This window comes from Lutra lutra, chromosome 9 (assembly GCF_902655055.1).
Source record: "Lutra lutra chromosome 9, mLutLut1.2, whole genome shotgun sequence".
Classification (NCBI taxonomy): domain Eukaryota; kingdom Metazoa; phylum Chordata; class Mammalia; order Carnivora; family Mustelidae; genus Lutra; species Lutra lutra.
Window position 1 is genome coordinate 75,506,515 of NC_062286.1, and position 23,597 is coordinate 75,530,111.

The following is a 23,597-nucleotide window of genomic DNA, read 5'->3' on the forward strand; positions in this document are numbered from 1 at the left end:
AGAAGCAGGGCATGCTTGAAGTTTAAGTGTGAGGCATGGAGGCTTCATAAAGTGCTGGGACTGGGGTGGGGAGGGGACCACAGAGCTAGGGCAAGGGTGAGACTGGGCGTCTGCCCTTGTGAAAACAAACTCCATCTCAGCACTAACACAGTGACTAAGAGTAAAACTTTCACTGAAGCCAACTTGATCATCCTTCTAATCTTGGGAAAAAATGATTTACGTAGCAGGAGACACGTTATCTCCACTATTTCATTGTTGTGGAGTTTCATTAGTCACTTTACAAAATCTGTGCTGAAATGACCAAATTCACTCTGTTAAAGGGAAAGGTTTGTTTTTTTTTTTTTTTTAAGGATTTTGTTCATTTATTTGACACAAACAGAGATCACAAGCAAGCAGAGAGGCAGGCAGAGAGAGAGAGGAAACAGGCTCGATCCCAGGACCCTGAGATCATGACCTGAGCCGAAGGCAGAGGCTTAACCCACTGAGCCACCCAGGTGCCCTTAGAGGGAAAGCTTTAAAGATCTCAGGGAAACGAGATTTCTACAGATTTTGGAAAGGGCAGATGGTTCCTTCAAAACTCTGTTGGAATTCTTTGGGTCCTGTGTCTCATGCTGTGCCTGGCACTGAGGAAACCCCTCTGTTTGTGGCTGCTACTGCCGTATTCCTTCGGGGCAATCACTAAGTAGCTGATCCAGACAAAGAAAAAAAAATCTAAGCTAAAAACAAGAGAAAATAAGCACAAACAAATGAATTCCATAGCTGTTAAAGAGCAGCTGGGACTAATACTCACTTTTCATAGCTCTTAATGGCCTGTTCCACTTTTTGCTTGTAGATATTGAGCTTGACTCCTTGGGGGTTAATTAATGTCATCTTATTGGTGTCATTGCACACATGTGCCAGAGGAAACACCTGCACAGCAATACCAAAGGAAGGCATCATTTGATAGGTTAACAAGTGCCTCCGAAAATGGATCTACAGAGCTATACAGCATGTTTTTCTGACTATAGAATCAATATAATTATAGAAAAATTAGAGAATACCGATAATGATAAAGAAAATAGTAAGACTCTGAGATATCATCGCTAATCTTTTTCTTCCCATTTTAAAACTCTATCAAGCACACACACAAAACAACAGCTTCAGGAAATTCTAGTCAGAATCAAGTACCCTCTTTGTAAGCTCCTGTCAAACTGATGAGGGTGAGTAATTTTTAAGAGAAAGGATCGCCTCGTTGCTACTTTGTAAATTACTACTTGGGTTAAACATCCTCCTCATAGATTTATTTCACATTTTACTTTCTCTTGAAAATATCTGATTACATTTAACATCTTTGGACTATTTTCCTTGTCAATTTATAAGAGATTCTTATAAAAGTCAAACAGAGAAGCCTCAGTGATCACATTCTATAAGAACAGCAGACTACGAGAAAGAGAGGGCTTCTTTTTTAGTCTTTCTGTTTGCACCTGGTGCTTACTTTTGGGTTTGGGTATGCCTATGATTCCAAGCCATCTTCTTAATACCTATAATACTATATACTTAACCTCTTTGCATGTTACCTCTCTCTCCTTAGTAGAATGTAAGCTCTATCAGAGCAGAAACTTTATTTTATTTACTACTATATTCCCATTACCTAGAATACTGGCTGGCACATAGTGTGCCCTCAACAAATATTTGTTGATAAATGAATATTCATAAAAAATATATTCCGTATTTTAATATTTAAACAAAAAAGAAAAGTCTAACTAACAGAATGCCAAGCTATAATATTGTTTCAAAATTATATATGATTCCAACCATAAGTAGCATGTAGGCATTTTGAAAATGTGGAGAATTGCTTCTGAGAAATACATTTTTACTTTCAGTCAAGATGATATAAGTCATGCTTTTATGTTCCCTCTTATATCCAAAATTAGACAAAAATTATATTGTTATTGCCTAAGAAAAAAATGCAGAGAATGGAAAGGAGGAAGGAAAGAAAAAAGGTCAGATGCATGGCCCATAGATTTCTAGGTAACAAAAGTTGAATGGGACTGGGAACAAGTGAGCAGGGCTGAAGTTGTGGAATTGCTGACTCTTTGTCAAAAGATAGCAGGGCCATGGGAGCACAACTCCTGGACAGCAAGTGGGACTACGAGTGTCTGTCTGTAAGATGAAGGCTCAAGTCAGGCTCAGGGCCTGAAGCCAGTGTTGGGCTGAGGGTCTCGCACCCCTTGAAAAAGGTTCTGTCAAGTGAGAGAGGACACTGATGATGCCTCACCACCACCAACTATACCAAGCCACCTGCTGAATCTATCACATTCCAGTATCACTGAGCAACAAGAGCTCTAAACACCAGTGAGGGGGTGTACCAAGGGATGGATTTAGGCAACTGGAAAGGAGAAAATACAGATAAAAAAAAATCCTGTTAATCTATGTTAAAATTCCAAAATCTACAATGAAAAAAATATATAAATGATGACTGAGAAAATCAACAAGAATGTCAATTCGCTTGAGAAGAAATTAATCTTATAAGCCATCTAACAATGATTTATAGTAATTATAATTAAAATTAATTATGATTCGGTTGTTCAAAGAAGTAACAGCTGTGTAAAAGTACAAAAACATACAGAAGTACCAAAAGAAAAAATGGACAGGAAAAAGAGTACTTCAAGTAAAAAAACCTATCTTAGAAAAAAAGGACATTGAAATGATGGCTACATACACTAATTCTGTAATTGAAATGTCAAGACCAAAACAAACAAGAAAATAGGCAAAGATTCAGAAAACTTAAGAGAAAGAAATGAAGAGGCTGTGAAATCGAACCTCACTACTTGTCAGACAAAGGAATTCAGCATGTGGCTTCTAGAGCAATTTTTGTCAAAAGGAAGGGGCCAGAACAGTAGGTTGAAAGGTGAGTCGGCTAGGCTTTGAATACTGAATGAAGCTTGTAGTAATGGGGGGGGGGCACCACAATTCTCAAAATAGACCTACATATCACAAAAACTTTCAAGAGGAAAAAGAAATCAATCTCCACAAAAATCAAAGACCTTCATATTTTTATCACCCCTGGAAAAAATACCCCCTTAGAAGTCTATAAATAGCTCTCCAAGTTTGCCAACATATGGCCCAACTGCAAATCAACACCCTAAAATATTTAGCAACATGACAACATTTATATTAATGTTCTACTTCCCTCTTTTGCGGTTTTAGATCTCAGGCTTTGCGTGGCCATCATGTACTTCAGTGTGGTAGTAGTTCAAATTTGGCTCTGTGCACCCACTCTCATTCCTTTCTGCATGCAGATTTAGGGAAAGACAAAGTCATACTCCACACCTTCAATCTATGGTCTTAGTTTTTACAACATGGTGGTCACATGGTGGGGCCATGGGATATTCTCTTTATGATGTCAAATGTAGTGTGACTATGAGGTCGTAAGGGGCATTCTGATAGGACTTGAGGGATCAGAACCATGGTCGCCCAGCTTCTGCAAGGAAGCATGGCAGGGAGGAGGGTGCAGTTAATGAAGAAACTGACAGCTCTGTTTGAAAGGGAATAAAACCTGATCACATCTCCTTTGAAAATGATTTACTTATTACCTCTCATAATGAAAATCAAGAGACGGTCTTGGACAATATTTGACAACAAAAAAAGAGCTTCAAGATATTACCTACTTCAATTCTCTTGAGATTAACCTAAAAGAAGCCTTGCCAAATTGATATTAATAATCATACCCTAAAAAAAGTTAAAAAATTTTTTTAAAAAAATAAAAAAATAATCATAACCTGTGGGGAAAGATTTTAACTATGAGAAAGGGAGGGAAGGTGGGGGTAGAAATGGAGAGACAGAAAGAGAGAGAGTCAGCAACCAAAAAGAAAGAAGAAATTGCTAGAATTCATGTACAGTTAATTTGGGTTAGACCTGTAAGCAATCATTGTATTTAAGAATAGTTTTGTCAATGACGGTAATAGTGTTTATCCTTTACTCTCTGCCAAGCATTAACCACTCTCTACATATTTTCTCATTCAGTCCCTATATTAATATATACACTGAATAGCAGGTTTTGTTATATGCCTTTCCTTTCTACTAAACTCTGCTGTTCTTTATTCCTTTAAAAAAAAAACCCTACTAGTTTTCTAGCATAATACATGTACAAAGTAACCATTTTTTGAATATTTGAAAAACTAAAACTATATATAAATTAAAACAATGGTCAAGGCTCAAAAAATGTTTTATCTATATTATAAAATATAATGAAGTCTGGATTCCACCAAATTTGAATTCTTGGTAATTGAGTCATGGAATAAATGTAACTTTGCTATTTTTTAAGAGGCATTTGCTAGAAATATGAACAAAGTGAACAAGAGATTTAGCTTCTATAATAAACTATTCTGAAACAATAAAAGAATAGAAAATTAAAATGAAATACCATTCCACACAGCAATTGGCAAAGTTTTTTTTAAATGTACTGCTTTTTTAAAAAAAAGATTTTATTTATTTCTTTGATACAAAGCATAAGTAAGCAGAGTGGCAGGTAGAGGGAGAGAGAAGCAGGCTCTCTCTGAGCAGGGAGCCCCATGTGGGGCTCGATCCCAGGACCCCAAGATCATGACCTGAGCCAAAGGAGCCACTTAACTGAGCCACCCAGGTGCCCCTTAACGTACTGCTCTTAAGTGATAAAGATGTAGGTAAATAGGCATTGTTAAAATTCCAAGTAAAGTGTGCATTAATGGGGGGAATAATTTAAATAAGTTGCAGTAGTTCATATTATTGAATATTAGTGCAACCATTAAAAATTCAACCAAATGTGGTCATTACAAGAGAGTATGTTCATAACATAAGCTAAATGAAGGAAGCAGAATACAGAACTGTATGCACAGGTATTTGTTGTTAAAGTCACACTATAGGTAAAGTTCCTCCTGACAACATTCTGTGTTTATCCTCAACCCCACATTTTGAAAATGAGAACACAGTATTAAATGGGTGTTTATATAATTATTGTTCAATCCTGGCTGAGTTCACCAATTTCACTTTTTTCAACTTAATCAGCTCTTCCAATGAATATCCCAGAGCTTGCCAAGGAGAGGACTGAAGGGATGTGCATAACAAAAACACCAAAGCTGCACAAATCCTGCATGGGTAACTCTAAACACAGACACGTGGGTTTATGGGCAGTGCAGATGCACAAACTGCTGAGGGTAGAAGCTTTAATGTCTGCTTTCAAAGTGGAATGTCTCCAGTCTCCAAAGATCAAATGAAAGCAGGATCACAGAATTAACTGGCAAAAGAGGAGTATGTCAACAAGATCTTCCATAAACCCAAGAAAATATGTTACTTACTACAAGGTAGACTATGTCCCACATTTTTCATACTAACTTTTAGAAAAGATTGTTCTTTTCAATTTAGGGAACATTTTCATTGGCAAAGAAGATAAACGTCTGTTGACCTGGAACAATGTTCACTGTAGACTGTTGGGCAAAAATGAAGGCACAAAACTGTATATTCAGTTTGACATCATTTTGGTAAAACAAAAACAAAAAACAAAGGATACATATGTAGTGAAAAAGGTCTGGTCATACAACCATCAAATGATTCTTCAGTGGTGGAGTTATAACTCTACTATTTCCTTTTTTTTCATTTATCTGTATTTGCTAATTTTTATACACAGTGAATATATATAGCTTTTGTAATAACTGTCCTTTTTAAATTAAAAATTAATTTTTAATTAAGATAAAACTTATCAATACATAATTTTATGCTCAATGCTACTATATATGACAGCAACAAAATGCCTGTCCTTAACAGCATCCCTAACCTCTTTGCACTTAACTTGTCAGCTAAATGACAAGATGAATAGCAAATTCACTAAGTTGCTCTAACTTTTATATATGATACTTTGATGAAAGCAAATGCTTTGCTCAAAACCCCTATTAATGGGATTGTGCCTGGCCTGTCAGGAGTAAATGATAGAGCTAGTATGCAAGCCCAGTGTATCTGACCACAGAGTTATGTGCCTAATGAACCCAGATTAGGGCAAAACAGGAAGCCTTGATGGGATGTTGTTAAAGAACATGATGATGATGTAAACTTTCCAATGATACAGATTAATGTTCCCAAATTATTTTACTTTTCTTTGAAGTGATTGGCAATAAAGAGCTCGGAATTCCAGATTCATCAAATAACTAAAACAATTTTATCCTGTATATGACTTGGCAATGAATTAATTTTTTTTGAAAGAGTTAAGGTAAAATTATCTGGTCTATTGGAAACTCAAAGTGCCAGTTAGCATCTTGTAATGAAGAGTTGCTAGGGCAACCTCTCTGCTCAGTACTTCATTTCCAAGGTGACAGATTTGATGCTGGTCCGGGAAACATTGAAAACCAAAACAGCATTGTGTTCCAGAAGAAGAAAGAGCCCATACATAAGTCATGAATGAGACAAAGAGCTGGGGACAAAGCCAAATACTGCTTTACAATTCAGCCCAGACAGATGTGACCGGGCACAGAACATAGGCGTTAAGAGTCAATTAAAATTCTCAGTGCAGTGTGTTAAGATTCAGGTTTCCTTTTCAGCTCCATTCTACTTTTTTGTCTACTTTTTCATAAAACATTAAGCCCAAATCTCAAAAAGCTATACATCCCACTAAGGAGAATGTATTTTTAGGTTATTGTCTTACTATTCTTTCCAAGTGAGGGTCTCTTCCAGTCCGAGAAAATGTTAAGGAATAAAAGATACAGGCATGCTTTGATAGTGAAGTTGGAATTTACCGCAGTATACTTCCATCATCCTCATGATGTATGCACTTACTATCAATAATGGAGGAAGGTAAGCATGCTGGATTGTGCACTACCTACTCACAGGTCTGTGATGAGAATTTACATTGTCACAAAAGGTACAAGCACAAATGTCAACGGTGGGATGAAACTGAAAAATGTTGATCTTCACCCCTTAGCTTTGCTTTCTAGAGTCAGAAGACTAGAATGTTTTTCTGAAGAACAGGACCCTCACTATTCTTCTAGTTTCTCCTTCTTGGGAATCACTCCATATTTTTCTCTCTTTCAGTCCCACACTATTTAGTCCTATCTAACCTGACTTTGAAAATCACCTTGGCTCCACCCTCATTGTTGCCACCTGCACCGGAGTCACCCAGGCTTTGCCTCCTGACTGACCCCCACCTTCCCAGCCTTAAACCTCTCCAACTACTCTGCACATTGCAACTGAAGCCTAAACTTGATCTTCTGCTAAAACCCCTTTGCTTGTTCTCAGGATGACACTCCAACTTCTTAATCAATCAAGACCCTTCCTTTACTAGTGCTAACTTTCCTCCAGTCACACCAAACATTCTTTAGAATGACAAGCTTTCTTGGATCTTAAACTTCCCCACTTGCTCCCCTACTGCTTAGGACATCCCTCCCCATCTCCCAACCTCGTAACTCCTTTTCTGCCCCTGGGTCTGAACCCTCACAGCCAAGCCTGAAGCCTTCTTTGACAACTGAGACTAGCTTAGGGAACCTCTCCTGCATCTTCACTAGGCACCTCCCACTTGTCATTAACCAGGACTTATTTTAATTGCTATTTCCTCCATGAGATGGTAAACTGTGTTTTTAGAAACATTGGTTGTCTTATTTGTCTGTTCTCTAGAGATCAACTCGGGCCTGCATACAGTAGGCATGTAATATTTGTTGAATATTTTAAAAATAAAAGCCAATATTTACTGAGTGCCTGCAAGCATGGGCTATTATATATGCATTACTTCTTTTAATCCCATAACAATCTCAGAGTAGGTATATTATTATGTTTACTTCTTCGTAATATGAATGAATCAGTGAAGAGAGGACAGGTTGAATAAGATTTTATATCTGCATACTATTTTCAGGGTTTTCAAAGCATTTCTATACTTATAGAACAAATGCTTATCAACAAATATTATATAGGGTCCCTCTTAGGAAAAAGGCTGTCCGTGGGGCTCTAACTAACAGAAATGTAAAACTTATTTGGAAGGTTTTTGATTTCATCTGTCAAAATTTTATTTTTTTCCATTTTACTTCTTTTCAGTGTTCCAAAATTCATTGTTTATGCACCACACCCAGTGCTCCATGCAATACATGCATCCATCAAAATTTAATATGTGCACACCCTTTGGGTCTGGCAATACCACTTTGCAGAATCTATCCCCAAAGAGATTTGTTTATGTGCCCAAAAATCTGTGTGCAAGGAAATCTGTTACAGGATTGTTTGTGATGTGGAAAAGAAGGATACAGTGTAAATGTCCATTAATGATGGGAAAGAACTGGGAATGAAAACTACAGCACAGGAAATATAGTGAACAGCACTATAATAGCACTGGATGGTGACAGAGGGCGTTACACTTGTGGTAAGCACAGCATAACTTATAGAGTTGTTGAATCACTGTGTTGTACACATGAAACTAATGTAACATGGTGTGTCAACCCTACTTCAATTAAGCAATGAAATAATGAGGAAGAAATGTGAAACTAGTAATAATGAGACAGACCCATATCTACACGTGTGTAAAAGTCTCTAAGACCTTACTTTTTTTAAAATTTCTTTTCAGCCTAACAGTATTCATTGTTTTTGCACCACACCCAGTGCTCCATGCAATCCGTGCCCTCCTTAATACCCACCACCTGGCTCCCCCAACCTCCCACCCCCCACCTCTTCAAAACCCTCAGATTGTTTTTCAGAGTCCATAGTCTCTCATGGTTCACCTCCCCTTCCAATTTCCCTCAACTTCCTTCTCCTCTCCATCTCCCCATGTCCTCCATGTTATTTGTTATGCTCCACAAATAAGTGAAACCATACGATAATTGACTCTTTCTGCTTGACTTCTTTCACTCAGCATAATCTCTTCCAGTCCCATGCATGTTGCTACAAAAGTTGGGTATTCATCCTTTCTGATGGAGGCATAATACGCCATAGTGTATATGGACAACATCTTCCTTATCCTTTCATCCGTTGAAGGACATCTTGGTTCTTTCCACAGTTTGGTGACCGTGGCCATTGCTGCTATAAACATTGGGGTACAGATGGCCCTTCTTTTCACTACATCTGTATCTTTGGGGTAAATACCCAGTAGTGCAATTGCAGGGTCATAGAGAAGCTCTATATTTAATTTCTTGAGGAATCTCCACACTGTTCTCCAAAGTGGCTGCACCAACTTGCATTCCCACCAACAGTGGAAGAGGGTTCCCCTTACTCCACATCCTCTCCAACACACGTCATTTCGTCTTGCTAATTTTGGCCATTCTAACTGGTTTAAGGTGGTATCTCAATGTGGTTTTGATTTGAATCTCCCTAATGGCTAGTGATGATGAACATTTTTTCATGTGTCTGATAGCCATTTGTATGTCTTCATTGGAGAAGTGTCTGTTCATATCTTCTGCCTATTTTTTGATACGATTATCTGTTTTGTGTGTGTTGAGTTTGAGAAGTTCTTTATGGATCCTGGATATCAACCTTTTGTCTGTACTGTCATTTGCAAATATCTTCTCCCATTCTGTGGGTTGCCTCTTTGTTTGGTTGACTGTTTCCTTTGCTGTGCAGAAGCTTTTGATCTTGATGAAGTCCCAAAAGTTCATTTTCACTTTTGTTTCCTTTGCCTTTGGAGACATATCTTGAAAGAAGTTGCTGTGGCTGATATCAAAGAGGTTACTGCCTATGTTCTCTTCTAGGATTCTGATGTAAGACCTTACTTTTTTTTGAAGTAGGTTCCACATCCAGCATGGAGCCCAACATGGGGCCTGAACTCATGACGCAGAGATTAAGACCTGAGCTGAGATCAAGAGTTGGACACTTAACTGACTGAGCCACCTGGGTGTCCCACGACCTTATTTTTAAAAGATGATTTTCATAAAATAAAAGTTAATTTATAAAAGATAAAAATGGCAAACCATATGGTATCACCTCATTTATATTAAAATTGTTATGCATATGTGTATACATATATATTATGTATATGTACGCACAGACACACGAGTGTGTGGGTAGAAAAACAATTGGAAAGATAATCACCAAACTACCCAAAGAGTTTCGTTTGTAGATGAGAGTGGCTGAGAGAGAAATTCCCCCATTTTCCTTTAAAGACTTCTACATGGTCATTCCATACTGAGAATTCATATGTTACTTAGCAAATAAAAATAAACCAATAATTAATTAAAATTAGGTTCCCTTTATATTTCATCATTTTATCATTTGTTATAGGTCTGTTCTCTTAACTTTTTTTTTGTCAGCATAACATTAATATATATTCAGTTCAAAGTACTACAACAAAAACAGAACCCCCAGGGCACGTGGGTGGCTCAGTGGGTTAAGCCTCTGCCTTCAGCTCAGGTCATAATCTTGGGGTCCTGGGATGGAGCCCCACATGGGGCTCCCTGCTCAGCGGGAGCCTACTTCCCCCCCACCTCTGCCTGCCTCTCTGCCTACTTGTGATCTCTGTCAAATAAATAAAATCTTTTTAAAAAAACCAACAAAGCAAAAACAGAACCCCCAAGTTCCCAATAATCTCATAACTCAGATATAAACACTATTCACATTTTGGTAAAAAGAGAAAAGGAGGGAGAAAGAGTGCTATGTCTACATCATACGTATATGTAACCAAATTTATATACTATAAATGTGGAGCTTTGTACCTGATTTTTTTCATTTAGCATTAATTGTATTGAGAGCTTTTCCCTATGTCATCCTTTACAGAAACATGACATTTAATGAAAGTATGACACTCCCTGATACGGATATACCCTGTAGACATGTAGGTTGCTTTCAGCATTCTCATTGTTAGATATAAGGCAGCACTAACTATTCTTTGAATATATGTATCAGTATTTCTGATTACGAAATACCTATATATGGATTCACTGGAGGAGAGGCTGTATGCTCTTAACACTTCAGTGTACTGCCAAGGATAGGCCAATTTATACTCCCACCAGCAGGAGATAAAAGTTCTCATTTCATCCTAATTTTGCCATCACTGTTCATTAGTATTTGTGTTTGTTTATTAGTATTTTTTAACCTTACAAATTTGACGGTCGTGGTGGGGTAGGTGTCTAACTGGTTTTTCAGCTTGCATTTTTTCTCAGTGCATATATTTGGTTACCAGGTAAGAAATATTTGTGTATGGGGTTTTGATTTTTTTAATTTATCCCCTTAGATTTTCCAATGAGGTATTTATTCTTTCATCATAAGGGCACGTGTACATGTATGTTGTTCTGTGAACAGAACACTGATTCATACACACACACACACACACATACACACACTGATATGGATGCACACACAAAAACATATTTAAGACATTACTCTTGTAACTCTTTGTTGTATATGTTGCAAATATTTTTCTGAGCTCTGAATTTTATTTATATGCTTTTATGCAATAGAACATTTTTCTGTATTCGATCCATAAATCTTTCCTTTCTGGTTTCTTCCTTTGATTTTATGTTTGTACTTCCATACCCTATCATATTTTTTTTTTGAAAAATTTATTTTTCCATGTTTCAGGTTGTTGGAAGTCTTAGAAGGAGACATGAGAAGCACAAGAAAATTCTACTTCTTGGCAGAATTCACTAAATACATCTTATTCCAAATAAAGCTGAAGAATATTATAAAATAAGTGCACAGAATAGGAAAACCTGCCATCAAACTTCGTAGAAGAAATCAATCAGTGTTCAGTTTCTCTCTGCTGCTTCTGGAAGAAGTCAAGTTCAAGTGATACACTGTTATCTGACTAATCAGGTTAGAGTTCACTGGAAATACAAATAGAACCTGCCAGTCTCAAGGTCTCACCCAGGGACAGAACCACTCACTGTGAGGCACAGTCAACAGGAAAATGGCATCAATCACACACAAGCTCCAGAGCAAAAATCACTGGTCGTGCACATACTGAACTCCAGCAGTGTAATGTTTTCAATGTGACTAAGAGAAAAAAATTCACCAATTCCTCTGCTTTTTCCAAATACATCAAGACCAGTTAGACAAAGCCTTTTTAAAAAAAGATTTCCTGCCTTTGATTTTTTTCAATTTTTTATGGAAAATCAGAACTATATAAAAAAGCAGACAGAATAGTAGAATGAGCTTCCCCGATTCAATATTCTTATTATGCAAATTAAACAGTTACCAACTCATGGCCAATCTCCTTTTATCTATTCCTCTCCTCCCCCAACAACTCCCACCATCCCAATGATCTGGAAGCAAATCCCAAACACCCTACATTTCTTCTGTAACCATTTCAGGATGAGATAAGTTCTTTTAAGGACACTATTTCCATTTAGCGAATATAAAGCCTGATATGTTTCTTTTTTTTCCTCTTAAACCAAGCATTTTATTACTTTTTTTTAGCCCGATATGTTTCTATTTAAATCATTAGCTGTCACTGTATATGCCCAGAGGCACTGGGGTTTCATCCTCATATCCTTGTTTTTTGTGTGTTCCTCATTCTTGAACAGTCTGGCTGCTCCACTGAGTCTGTTCTTGCTAAGGGCAAGGACTTTCTGTTGCCCAATTCAAGGAAAACTTTTCAGTATTTATTTAGCTTTCCTCCACATTTAACCCTACCATGCCCTCCCACTGCATTTTCCCCTTCCAAGACATGACTGTCATTCTTCTATGGTTCTCTCTGGCTCTGGTTCACTCTCAGTCTCTCTCAAGCTCTCTCTTTCTCTCTTTGCTTCTGCTTCTCTCTTGCTCCCTCCCTCTTTCTCTTTGTGACTTTTTCCTTTGGAGACTTTTATTAGAAAAGATGCCAATGGGGTTGCCTGCGTGGCTCCACCAGCTAAGGGGGCCAGCTCCTGGTTTCAGCTCAGGTCCTGACTTCATAGGTCCATGAGAATCAGCCTCATGTTAAGCTATGAGCTCCGCAGGGAGTCTGCTTGAGATTCTCACCCTCTGCCCTCCCCCAACTCATGCAGGCATGTACAAGCTTTCTCTCTCTCAATAAATAAATCTTAGGGGGAAAAAAAAGATGCCACTATATTTAAGAAGAGAAGGTAAGCAAAGGGAGGACACTGTGTCTCCCAAGTTCTCCCCTGGTCCTCTGAAACTAGATGATGTTCACTCACAACTCATGACTCTGAGAAGCTTTTAAGACATTTTTGCTGCTCCACATTGCCACCTACCAGCAACAAGCTGTGAATGACCAACCCAGCAAAGGCCAATTTCCTCTAAGCTTAAAAATAAAACTTCTTAAGAGCATTTCTCTCTCCTTTTTACTATCTTTACAAATAATTTTCTTTTTAATGGCTGAAATATATTTCTGTTACAACTATACAAGACCAAAGTGGACTACATTTTATTTGAGCCGCAAATGAAAAATATGTCAGGCAGGGACAGAGAAAATCAGTCTTACCTCATCAAAGACCTTGGAAACAACATGCTTGTCCAGAATGGGAACATAGGTGGGGTTGTGAGGGACCGCTGTCATGGACAAGGCATCCATGATGGTGAGTTTCTTGGCAACCAAGCTATGGGTCTTGAGCCAGTCTTCTGAAGACATACTTGAAGAAATAAGAAGACAGAATATGATGCTTTAAAACTTGTAATAAACACAACCATAACAAAACTTCCCTGGTAAAATTGGGGTACTCACTCTTGGTCATGAACCTGTTTTCCTTCTCGATTCACTCTTCCTAATGACTTGCCATCTAGGTACTCATTTGTCAGCAGGATGCTTATTTCTGTGGAAGGAGAAATGACAGTTGTATAATTTCCGAATATATGGTTTTTTTTAAAGTCAAAATGCAAAAGGATCATACTTCTCTCTCAGTTCCATTGTGACTGATGATTAATAAATGGACCATATTTCAGAGAATCCTGACTGTCATAGGAGGTTCTCTGGCAAAATTCATTTGCAATTACACTAAAGACCAATACATAGATGAATATGGCCCTATCAGTGTTTTGTTTATCTACTTCATCCCATATCCACTGAGATCCCTCTCCATGGAAGAATGAGACATTCATTCCCTCATTCCCTAGAAAACACATTTTTAAAATGCTAAATTTGCAAATGCCATTAACCAATGATTGTTCAATGTTGCCCTCACTGGACCCCTCCAAATTGTACAAAAGAACCTTGATCAACATTTTAGTTTCTGGAAGTTTGCTCTGTAGTTCTTCCACTCTGTCTGGAAAACCAAAATCCCTACTAGATCCTGTTTAGTTATAGATACATATTTCAAATCAATGTTTCAGATTTTTAATATATATCCTTATGTAAACTTGGACTTACAAATGAAAAGAAATATTAGCTAGTTGAATTGGCAGCATCTAGAAGGAGGCATGTTTGGGAGTGACTTGGTTAAACATCTAAGAAATCATACTCTACTCATCGTAAGATAAGCCCTTTAAGAACCACGCATATAGCAGACCTAGGGACTATGACAGGTTAATTGAAACAGAGGAAAAGACATCATAATGATCAGCGCTAAAGAACAAGAGGTTAGATTCAGCTATGGATGGAGGGTACACTTGTCACTCAGTCCCTCTTCCTACGTAGGGGATTGATTGTGTGTATCTGTGTCATTAATTTATTAGTTATCAACAATTTGAAATATAGGGGAAAGTCCTACAGGAATTAAACTCTTAGAAATTCACTATTTTAAGAATAAAGTTTTTTTCTTATAATAAAATCTGCATGGAAAAGTCATATTTTCCTCACAATTTAGCCCCCAAAAGGCTGACAATATAGACCAGCTGACACCCCCTGTGAACGAAGGGAAGAAAATAAAAGCTGCTTCTTCTTTTTCTTCTTCTTCTTTTTTTTTTTTTTTTAAGATTTTACTTATTTATTTAAGAGAGAGAGAGAGTGCGCACAAGTAGGGGTTGCAATAGGCAGAGGGAGAAGCCCAATGTGGGGCTCAATCCCAGGACCTTGGGGATCATGACCTGAGCCAAAGGCAGATGCTTAATTGACTGAGCCACCCAGGCACCGCAGAAGGGAAGAAAATTAGCCAGCTGTGAAGTATTAGATTTTCAAGTTCAAAACATGCAGTGGCAGCGAGGACTATACTAACACCAGAGTTATGTGAGTCACTTATATATTAAACATCCAGGCACAGTAATTGCAAATCTCAGCCCAAGAAAATCTAGTTCATTATAGCAGACAGAGATGATTTACAAGGAGTCCCTGAATAGGAAGCAATCCTAACCCACTTAAAAATGATTTGTTTCCCCCAAAATGTATCTATACCCAGGTTTTTAGGAGCAGACACACTGGGAAAAGGGAGGCTGGCCTGTGCTTCCTGATATAGAGAGACCCTCTCTGGCTTACCTCTGTCACTTGGAGTGTTCCAGCTGCTGGAAGTAGAAAGGCCGTCGGGCCTCTCACTGCAAGCTGAGCTCTTGAGGTTGGACATCCGGCTTCTGAGAAGGCTGGTTTTGGTTGATTCTGTTGGTAGCAAAGGGAAAGGGGTTAAAGGAACTTGGGACAAAAGGAGAGACTTTATTAGATGCACCTAATTCCTTGGACCCTTAGAAAAAGAATGCAGGTTCCAAAATTCAGAGGACAGTTCTGCCACCAATTAAATGCTGCCATAAATGTTTGTTCCACTTATCTGAGCTCAAGCTCTACCCTCTTCAAGAGAGATCTACTTCCAAGCTCATTCAAGTTGTGGGTAGAACTCATTTCCTTGCAGCTGTGCAACTGAGGTCCCTCTATTCTCACTGACAGTCAGGGGGCCTCTCAGCTCCTGAAGCACTCACATGACTACTCAGTGGTCCCTCCATCTGTAAACCAGCCATGACACACTGAATTTCTCTCATGCTTCAAGTCTCTCTGACTTTCTTTTCTGTCACTGGCTGGAAAAATCTCCTCCTTTTAAGAGCTCAAGTGGGTATTCTGGGCTCTCCTAGACAACCTTGACTTCAGGTCAATGTAAGATAATCCTAGGAGTCATGCCTCACCATATTCACAGATTGTAGTCCTTTACTAGCAAATCAGTACTTTTCAAATATTGATGTTTAATTTGTGTGTTATATAGAAGGTAATGAGCTTATATCAAGACACCTTGATCATTTTATATGCGATTATGGAAACCACATTAATTATAAATGTGATCTGTACTTCACAATTTGGAGGTACAAGTACCAAGGCTTTATATAGTATTCGTGAATGTGATGTGTCCTTGTTTTCAACAAGAAGGGACTTAGCCTCTCCTATAAGAAACTAGATAATTAGACTGAAGATGAACTAATAATCTACAAACTGTCTATCTTTTTCACAGGAAGTTAATACCAGTGGTCTCTTACATAGAGACAGGTCTGTGCTAAGTGTTAGTCATTATTTTTCTAGGCAACGACAGGGTGAGTCCTGTCTTGATTGCCTCTGTAACCAGGAATTAAGAAGGATAAATTTCATTGGGATCTATGTCTGTGAGTAAGAGATAAATGATCCACATAGGAGATAAATGATCCACATAGGAGAGCTGAACTCCACAGGCCACCTCGACCAAAATCATTAGGCAAGACAACAAGTGAGCCAAAATGAAAATAAAATTTAGCTCCAAAAGTCTCCAAAAATAAAAACTGTATTATTTCCAAACTCTGAAAATAATGAATAAAAACATATTTATCTGGCAGTGGATTCAAGCACTTAGCTACTCCCCAAGTTCAGTAGTCAGTCACTACATTTCATTTCATTACTTTTCCATGTTAAAAATTGAAACAGAATAAAAATTCAGGACAGGGAAGCCTATCAATAGCAACAACCCCAAATCTAAGTGAAATGGTAGAAGTGACAAAAGGCCATTACACAATGTTTAGGACAAGTAGCAAGTAGCCTTTCTAGCAAAACTCTGGTTTTACTGGAATGGGCAGGTGGGCTACACAGGTGGCATGGTATAGGAAGCCACTGCGTTCACGTGAGCCTAAGACATTCCTCCTTTGTATAGAGATACCAGAACAAGTGGACAGATCATGCAAGATTGATCCAGTTATGGCAAGTGGCCCATACCAGGAAGCCCTTTGGCCTATATAGGTTCAAGGCTCTCCTCCCTTGCCTAGAGATAAGAAAACACTCAAAAGATAGTAGTGGGGAAGCTACCACAATTTTTCCCCACTGAAAGACATCTAGCCTCCTGGCCTGAGGAAACTCCTGCTGCTCCCTCAGGCAGCACCAGCAGGGACCAGCTGTAGCCCCACTAACACCAGCAAACCAAGCACCAAAATAATATCACAAAAGGCTGTGAAAATTTACCATTGGAACCACAGCCCAGAGAAGCAGGCCAAGGTTTATGTGCTAACTTTAAACATGGCAACTACTTCCTAAAATAAAAGATCTGAATAGGATCCAGAGTCCCTTACATAATAGACAAATGTTCAGGATACTATAAAAAATTACCCATTATAGCAAGAACCATGAAAATCACACCTTAAATGAGAAAGACAATCAAATGATGCCAACAGAATAAATAATGAATCAGAATTGGGATTATCTAATAAGGATTTCAAAGAAGCTGTCATAAAAATGTTTCAACAAATAATTACAAATTCTCTTGAAACAAATGATCAAATAGAAAATCTCAGCTAAGAAACAAAAGCTATAAAAAGTTCCAAGTGGAAATTTGTAGAACTAAAAAATAAAATAACAAATAAAAAAACTTGTTAGATGGGCTCAATAGTAGAGCAGAGATGACAGAGGATAGTATCAGAGAACTTGAGGACAGACAGAACAATACAATTCGGCTAATTTTAACAACAGAGAAAAAAAATATTGACAAAAGATAAACAGAGACTCAGGGACCTGTAGGACAATAACAAAATATCCAACATTCATATCATCAGGGTCTCAAAAGGACAGGGAGACAGAAAGTAGAACAGAGAGACTTTCTAAAGAAATAATAGATGAAAACTTTCCAAATTTGGTGAAAGACACAATGCGCAGATTCAAGAAGCTGAACAAACACCAAACAGAATGAACCCAAGGAAACCCATGCCAAGATGCATTACAGTTAAACACTTAAATATCAGAGACAAAGGAAAAAAATCTTGAAAGTAGCCAGAGAGAAAAGACACATTACCTAAGAGACCATCAGTTTGAATGACAGAAAATTTCACATTTAAAACATAGGAGACCCCCCTGGGGCGCCTGGGTGGCTCAGTGGGTTAAAGCCTCTGCCTTTGGCTCAGGTCATGATCCCAGGGTCCTGGGATCAAGCCCCACATTGGGCTCTCTGCTCTGCAGGGAGCCTGCTTCCTCCTCTCTCTCTCTCTCTCTCTGCCTGCCTCTCTGCCTACTTGTGATCTCTGTCTATCAAATAAATAAATAAAATCTTAAAACAAACAAACAAAAACATAGAAGACCCCAAAGAGAGGCTTCACTGTTTTTCAACCAAAAAAGGAAAGAACAATTAACTGCAAATTCTGAATATAAAATCATCCAATCGTCCTTCAGGAATTAAGAGAAAATAAAACAATTACTACACATGTTAAAAACAAAACAAAAGGAACTTTGGCTAGCAGACTGATCCTTAGAAATGACTGAAACAGACATTCTACCACCACCTGATACTCAAGATAATGGTATTTAAACCTGGGGAATAAAACATTTTAAATTTTCTAAATTGAAGTAAGATTTCCACACTCACACAAAGTGGTAAAATGCTGACACCAGGAGACTTTTTAAAAGTCACTTACATATGCTGTCATACCCAGAGAAACAATTATAAAAATCAAACAAAGAAAGAAATTTTTTAAAAACTACAAGTAAACCAAGACAGAATTGTAAAAAATGTTCAAGTAACCTGAAGGAAGGCAAGAAAAAAGAAAGTGGAACAAGACAATGAAAATAAATAGAAAATAATAAAATAACTAAGTAAGTGCTTAACACATCAATTATTACTTTAAATATAAATAGTCTAATACTAATCAAAAAACATACTGGCAGAGTGGATAAAAGAAGACTATCAAACTATATGTTACTTACAAGAAATTTACTTTTAAAAAAAAGATTTATTTATTTGAGAGAGAGAGAGAGAGAGCACATGCTTGTGTGAGCACAGGTGGGGAGAGGCAAAGAAAGAGGGAGAGAAAGTCTTTTTTTAAAAATTTTTTAATTTTTTATTTCTTTTCAGCGTGACAGTATTCATTGTTTTTACACCACACCCAGTGCTCCATGCAATCCGTGCCCTCTCCAATACCCACCACCTGGTTCCCCCAACCTCCCACCCCCCGCCCCTTCAAAACCCTCAGATTGTTTTTCAGAGTCCATAGTCTCTCATGGTTCACATCCCCTTCCAATTTCCCTCAGCTTCCTTTTTCTCTCCATCTCCCCATGTCCTCCATGTTATTTGTTATGCTCCACAAATAAGTGAAACCATAGGATAACTGACTCTCTCTGCTTGACTTATTTCACTCAGCATAATCTCTTCCAGTCCCATGCATGTTGCTACAAAAGTTGGGTATTCATCCTTTCTGATGGAGGCATAATATGCCATAGTGTATATGAACCACATCTTTCTTATCCTTTCATCCGTTGAAGGACATCTTGGTTCTTTCCACAGTTTGGTGACTGGCCATTGCTGCTATAAACATTGGGGTACAGGTGGCCCTTCTTTTCACTACATCTGTATCTTTGGGGTAAATACCCAGTAGTGCAATTGCAGGGTCATAGCGAAGCTCTATTTTTAATTTCTTGAGGAATTTCCACACTGTTCTCCAAAGTGGCTGCACCAACTTGCATTCCCACCAACAGTGGAAGAGGGTTCCCCTTACTCCACATCCTCTCCAACACACGTCGTTTCCTGTCTTGCTAATGTTGGCCATTCTAACTGGTTTAAGGTGGTATCTCAATGTGGTTTTAATTTGAATCAAAGGAGATAAAGTCTTTACCAGACTCTGAGCTGAGTGTGAAGCCCAACAATAGGGCTCGAACCCATGACCTCTAGATCATAACTGAGCCAAAACCAAAAGTTGAATGCTCAACCAACTGTGCCATTCAGTGCCCCAAGAAATTTACTCTAAGTATAACACTGGTAGACTGCAAGTAAAAGGATGGAGAATTAAGAAGGGCATGTGTTGTGATGAGCACTGGGTGTTATACACAACTAATGAATCTTTGAACACTACATCAAAAACTAATGATGTACTGTATGGTGACTAACATAACATTAAAAAAAAAACTAATGATGTACTATATGTTGGCTACCTGAACATAATAAAAAACTGATCCCAACTAACTTAAAAGAATTGAAATCATACATAGTGTGTTTGATGACCATAGTGGAATCAAACTGGAAAGAGATTATAGAAAGACAACACAAAAAACTCTAAACATAGAATTAAACAATACTTTTATAAATAATTCATGGGTTAAAGAGGAAGCCTTAAAGGAAAGAAACACACTTAGAACTGAATGAAAACAAAAACACAACAAATCAAAATATGTGAGATGCAGCTAAGACAGTGCTGGAAGGGAAATTCTTTTTTTTTTTTTTTTTTAGATTTTTATTTATTTATTTGACAGAGAGAAATCACAAGTAGGCAGAGAGGCAGGCAGAGAGAGAGGAGGAAGCAGGCTCCCCGCTGAGCAGAAAGCCCGATGCGGGGCTCGAACCCAGGACCTGGGATCATGACCTGAGCCGAAGGCAGCAGCTTAACCCACTGAGCCACCCAGGCGCCCCGGGAAATTCTTTTTTTAAGATTTTATTTATTTATTTGACAGAGAGAGACAGGTCATAAGTAGGCAGAGAGGCAGGCAGAGAGAGAGGGGGAAGCAGGCTCTGTTGAGCAGAGAGCCCAATATGGGGCTCAATCTCAGGACCCTGAGATCATGATCTGAGCCGAAGGCAGAGGCTTAATCTACTGAGCCACTCAGGTGCCCTGGAAGAGAAATTTTTGCACTAAATGCTTATGTTGGAAATGAGGAAGTATCTCAAATCAATGGTAAGTTCCTAATTCAAGAAATTAGAAAAAGAAGAACAAAATAAAACTAAAGCAGGCAGAGGGAAGAAACAATAAAGAGCAGAAATCAATGAAATTGAAAACAAAATATCAGAGATAATCAATTAGATAAAACTGGTTTTTAGGGGGAGGATGCACCAATAAATCTGATTAAACCTCTAACAAGACTGAAAAAGAGAGAATGAGAGGGAGAAAATGAAAGAGAGAGGACAGAGCATTAATATCAGAAACAACATAGTGGACATCACTATAGATCTTGCAGTCATTAAAAAGGTAATAAAGGCATACAATAAATAGCTTTGCACTGACAAAGTTCACAACTTAGGAAAAATAGACCACTTCCTTAGAACTACCAATTGCCAAAATTCAACCAACATAAAATAAACATTAATAGGCCTAAAAACATCTTTTTCAAATTAAATTCTTAATAAAGAAGTCCTGGGAAAAAAATCTCCAGGCCCAAATGGCTCCATGATAATTTTATCAAATATTAAAAAAATGAATTATACCAATTTCTTCCAGGAACAAAAGAGGAGAGACAACATCTCAACACATTTGAGGAGGATAATATTAACCTGATACCAAAACCAGACAAAAACAGTGTTAAGAATTGCATTGCTATATTGAACACTTGAAACGAATATAATATTGGTGTCAACTGTACCCAAGTTTTTAAAAAAATTAAGTAACTATGATGAAAAAGAAGCAAAACAATAGAAACAGACTCATAAATACAGAGAACAATCTGGTGGTTGCCAGAGGGGAAAGGTGTAGGGCAGGAAGGAAATAAGTGAAAGGATTAAAAGGTACAACCTTCCAGTTATAAAATAAATAAGACAGGGGATACAATGTGCAGCACAGGGAATATGGTTAACAGTAATTAACAACTTCATATGGTGGGATAGTAGCTAGATTTATTGTGGTCATTTTGTGATGGTGGCTTTGTGATATATATAAATGTGAAATCACTATGATGTACACCTAAAGCTAATATGGTAATATATATCAACTACACATCAATTAAAAAATGTGGAAAAACAGAACTAAGAAAAAAAGAAAAACTACAGACCAATATCCTTCATGTACTTAGAAGATACAAAACCCACAATGGAGTATTAGCAAACCAAATCCAGCAAGGTATTAAAGAGTTATACATGGAGAAAATATGGAAGTAGAAAATATTCCAGACACACAGGTTGATTAACATTTGAAAACCAATCAGTAATCCACATATCAATAGACTAAAGAAGAAAAATCATGTATCAATTAATGCAGCAATAGCATTTGACTAAATTCAGTACCCATCCATGATAAAAACTCTCAGAATATTAAAAAAGAGGGGAACATCATTAACCTGATAAAAAGTATCTACAGATAAAGAATATCTACAGTTAGTATCATTCACAATGGTGCAAGACTGAATATCTTTTCTCCTGAGACTGGGAAAAAGGCCCATTCTTACCGCTCTTATTCAACATAGTCCTAAGAAGTTCTAACTTCTGCAACAATGTAAGAAAAAGAAATAAAGCCATAGAGATTGGAAAGGAAGATAAAACTGTCCCTGTTTATAGATGATATATAGTCTATGCAGAAAATGGCAAGAAATCCACAAGTACATATCACACACTCACAAACACACACACACGCACACCCGCACACGCGCGCGCACACACACACACACACACACACACACACACACACACAATTCCTAGAACTATTGAGTTCAGTAAAGTTGCCAGTTATAGGATCAATGCACAAAATCAATTGCATTTTGACAGACTAACGAACATAATGAACTAATGAACAAATGGAAACCTATATTAAAAAGCAAATACCACTTACAATCATTCCAAATACAATGAAATAATTAGGTATATACTTAATTAAACATGTATAGGATCTCTAAGCTGGAAATTACAAAATAAGTCATCAAAGAAGACCTAAATGTATTGTCATATTCACGAGTTGTGTTCACAGACTGGATGAATCAACATCATAAAGATGTGAGTTGTCCCCAGATCAATCTATAGATTCAGTGCAATTCCTGTCAAAATCCTAGAAAGGTTTCCTCTACATAAATAACCACATTCTAAATTTTAAACAAAATTTCAGACACCCAAAAATAGCTAAAATATTTTTGCAAAAGAAAAATAAAGTTGGAGGAACCCTGGCGCTTGATAATAAGGCATGTAGCAACATGAATCAAGATATTGTGGTATTTAAAAAAAAAGATATTGTGGTATTGGTGGAGAGAGAGATACAAAGATCAATGGAACAGAAGATTTAGATTTAACCCACACAGATATAACTAGCTGATTTTTGGCAAACATACAAAATTAAATGTATAAGTATAGCCTTCTTAACAAATGGTGTTAGAGTAACAACTATGGGGAAAAAAATCTTCAAGTAAAAGTTGCATTTTATTTAAAAAAAAACATAACAACCCAACCTAACTATATGACTAAAGGAGCTGGAAAGAGGAGAAAAAAGTCTAAAGCCAGTAAAAGGAAGGAAATAATAAAGATTAGATCAAAAATAAAGGAAATACAGACCAAAAATAGAACAGATTAATAAAACCAGGAGCTGGTTCTTTGAAAAGATCAACAAAAATTGATAAACATTTAGCTAAACTCATAAAAAAAAGGAAGAGATATCAAATAAATAAAAGCAGAAACCAAAGAAGGAGAAATAATAACCAACACCACAAAAAT

The 23,597-nt window shown here is 37.5% G+C and overlaps 1 protein-coding gene across 1 annotated transcript in view; it reads right to left on the minus strand.

The window, feature by feature from the left end:
- Window positions 1-23,597, minus strand: part of VWA3B (von Willebrand factor A domain containing 3B) — a 235,846-nt gene that overhangs the window by 47,905 nt on the left and 164,344 nt on the right. The window contains 4 exon segments of the mRNA XM_047746614.1: window positions 791-909; window positions 13,337-13,484; window positions 13,577-13,664; window positions 15,260-15,376. Of these exon segments, the coding sequence (XP_047602570.1) occupies window positions 791-909; window positions 13,337-13,484; window positions 13,577-13,664; window positions 15,260-15,376 (472 nt within the window).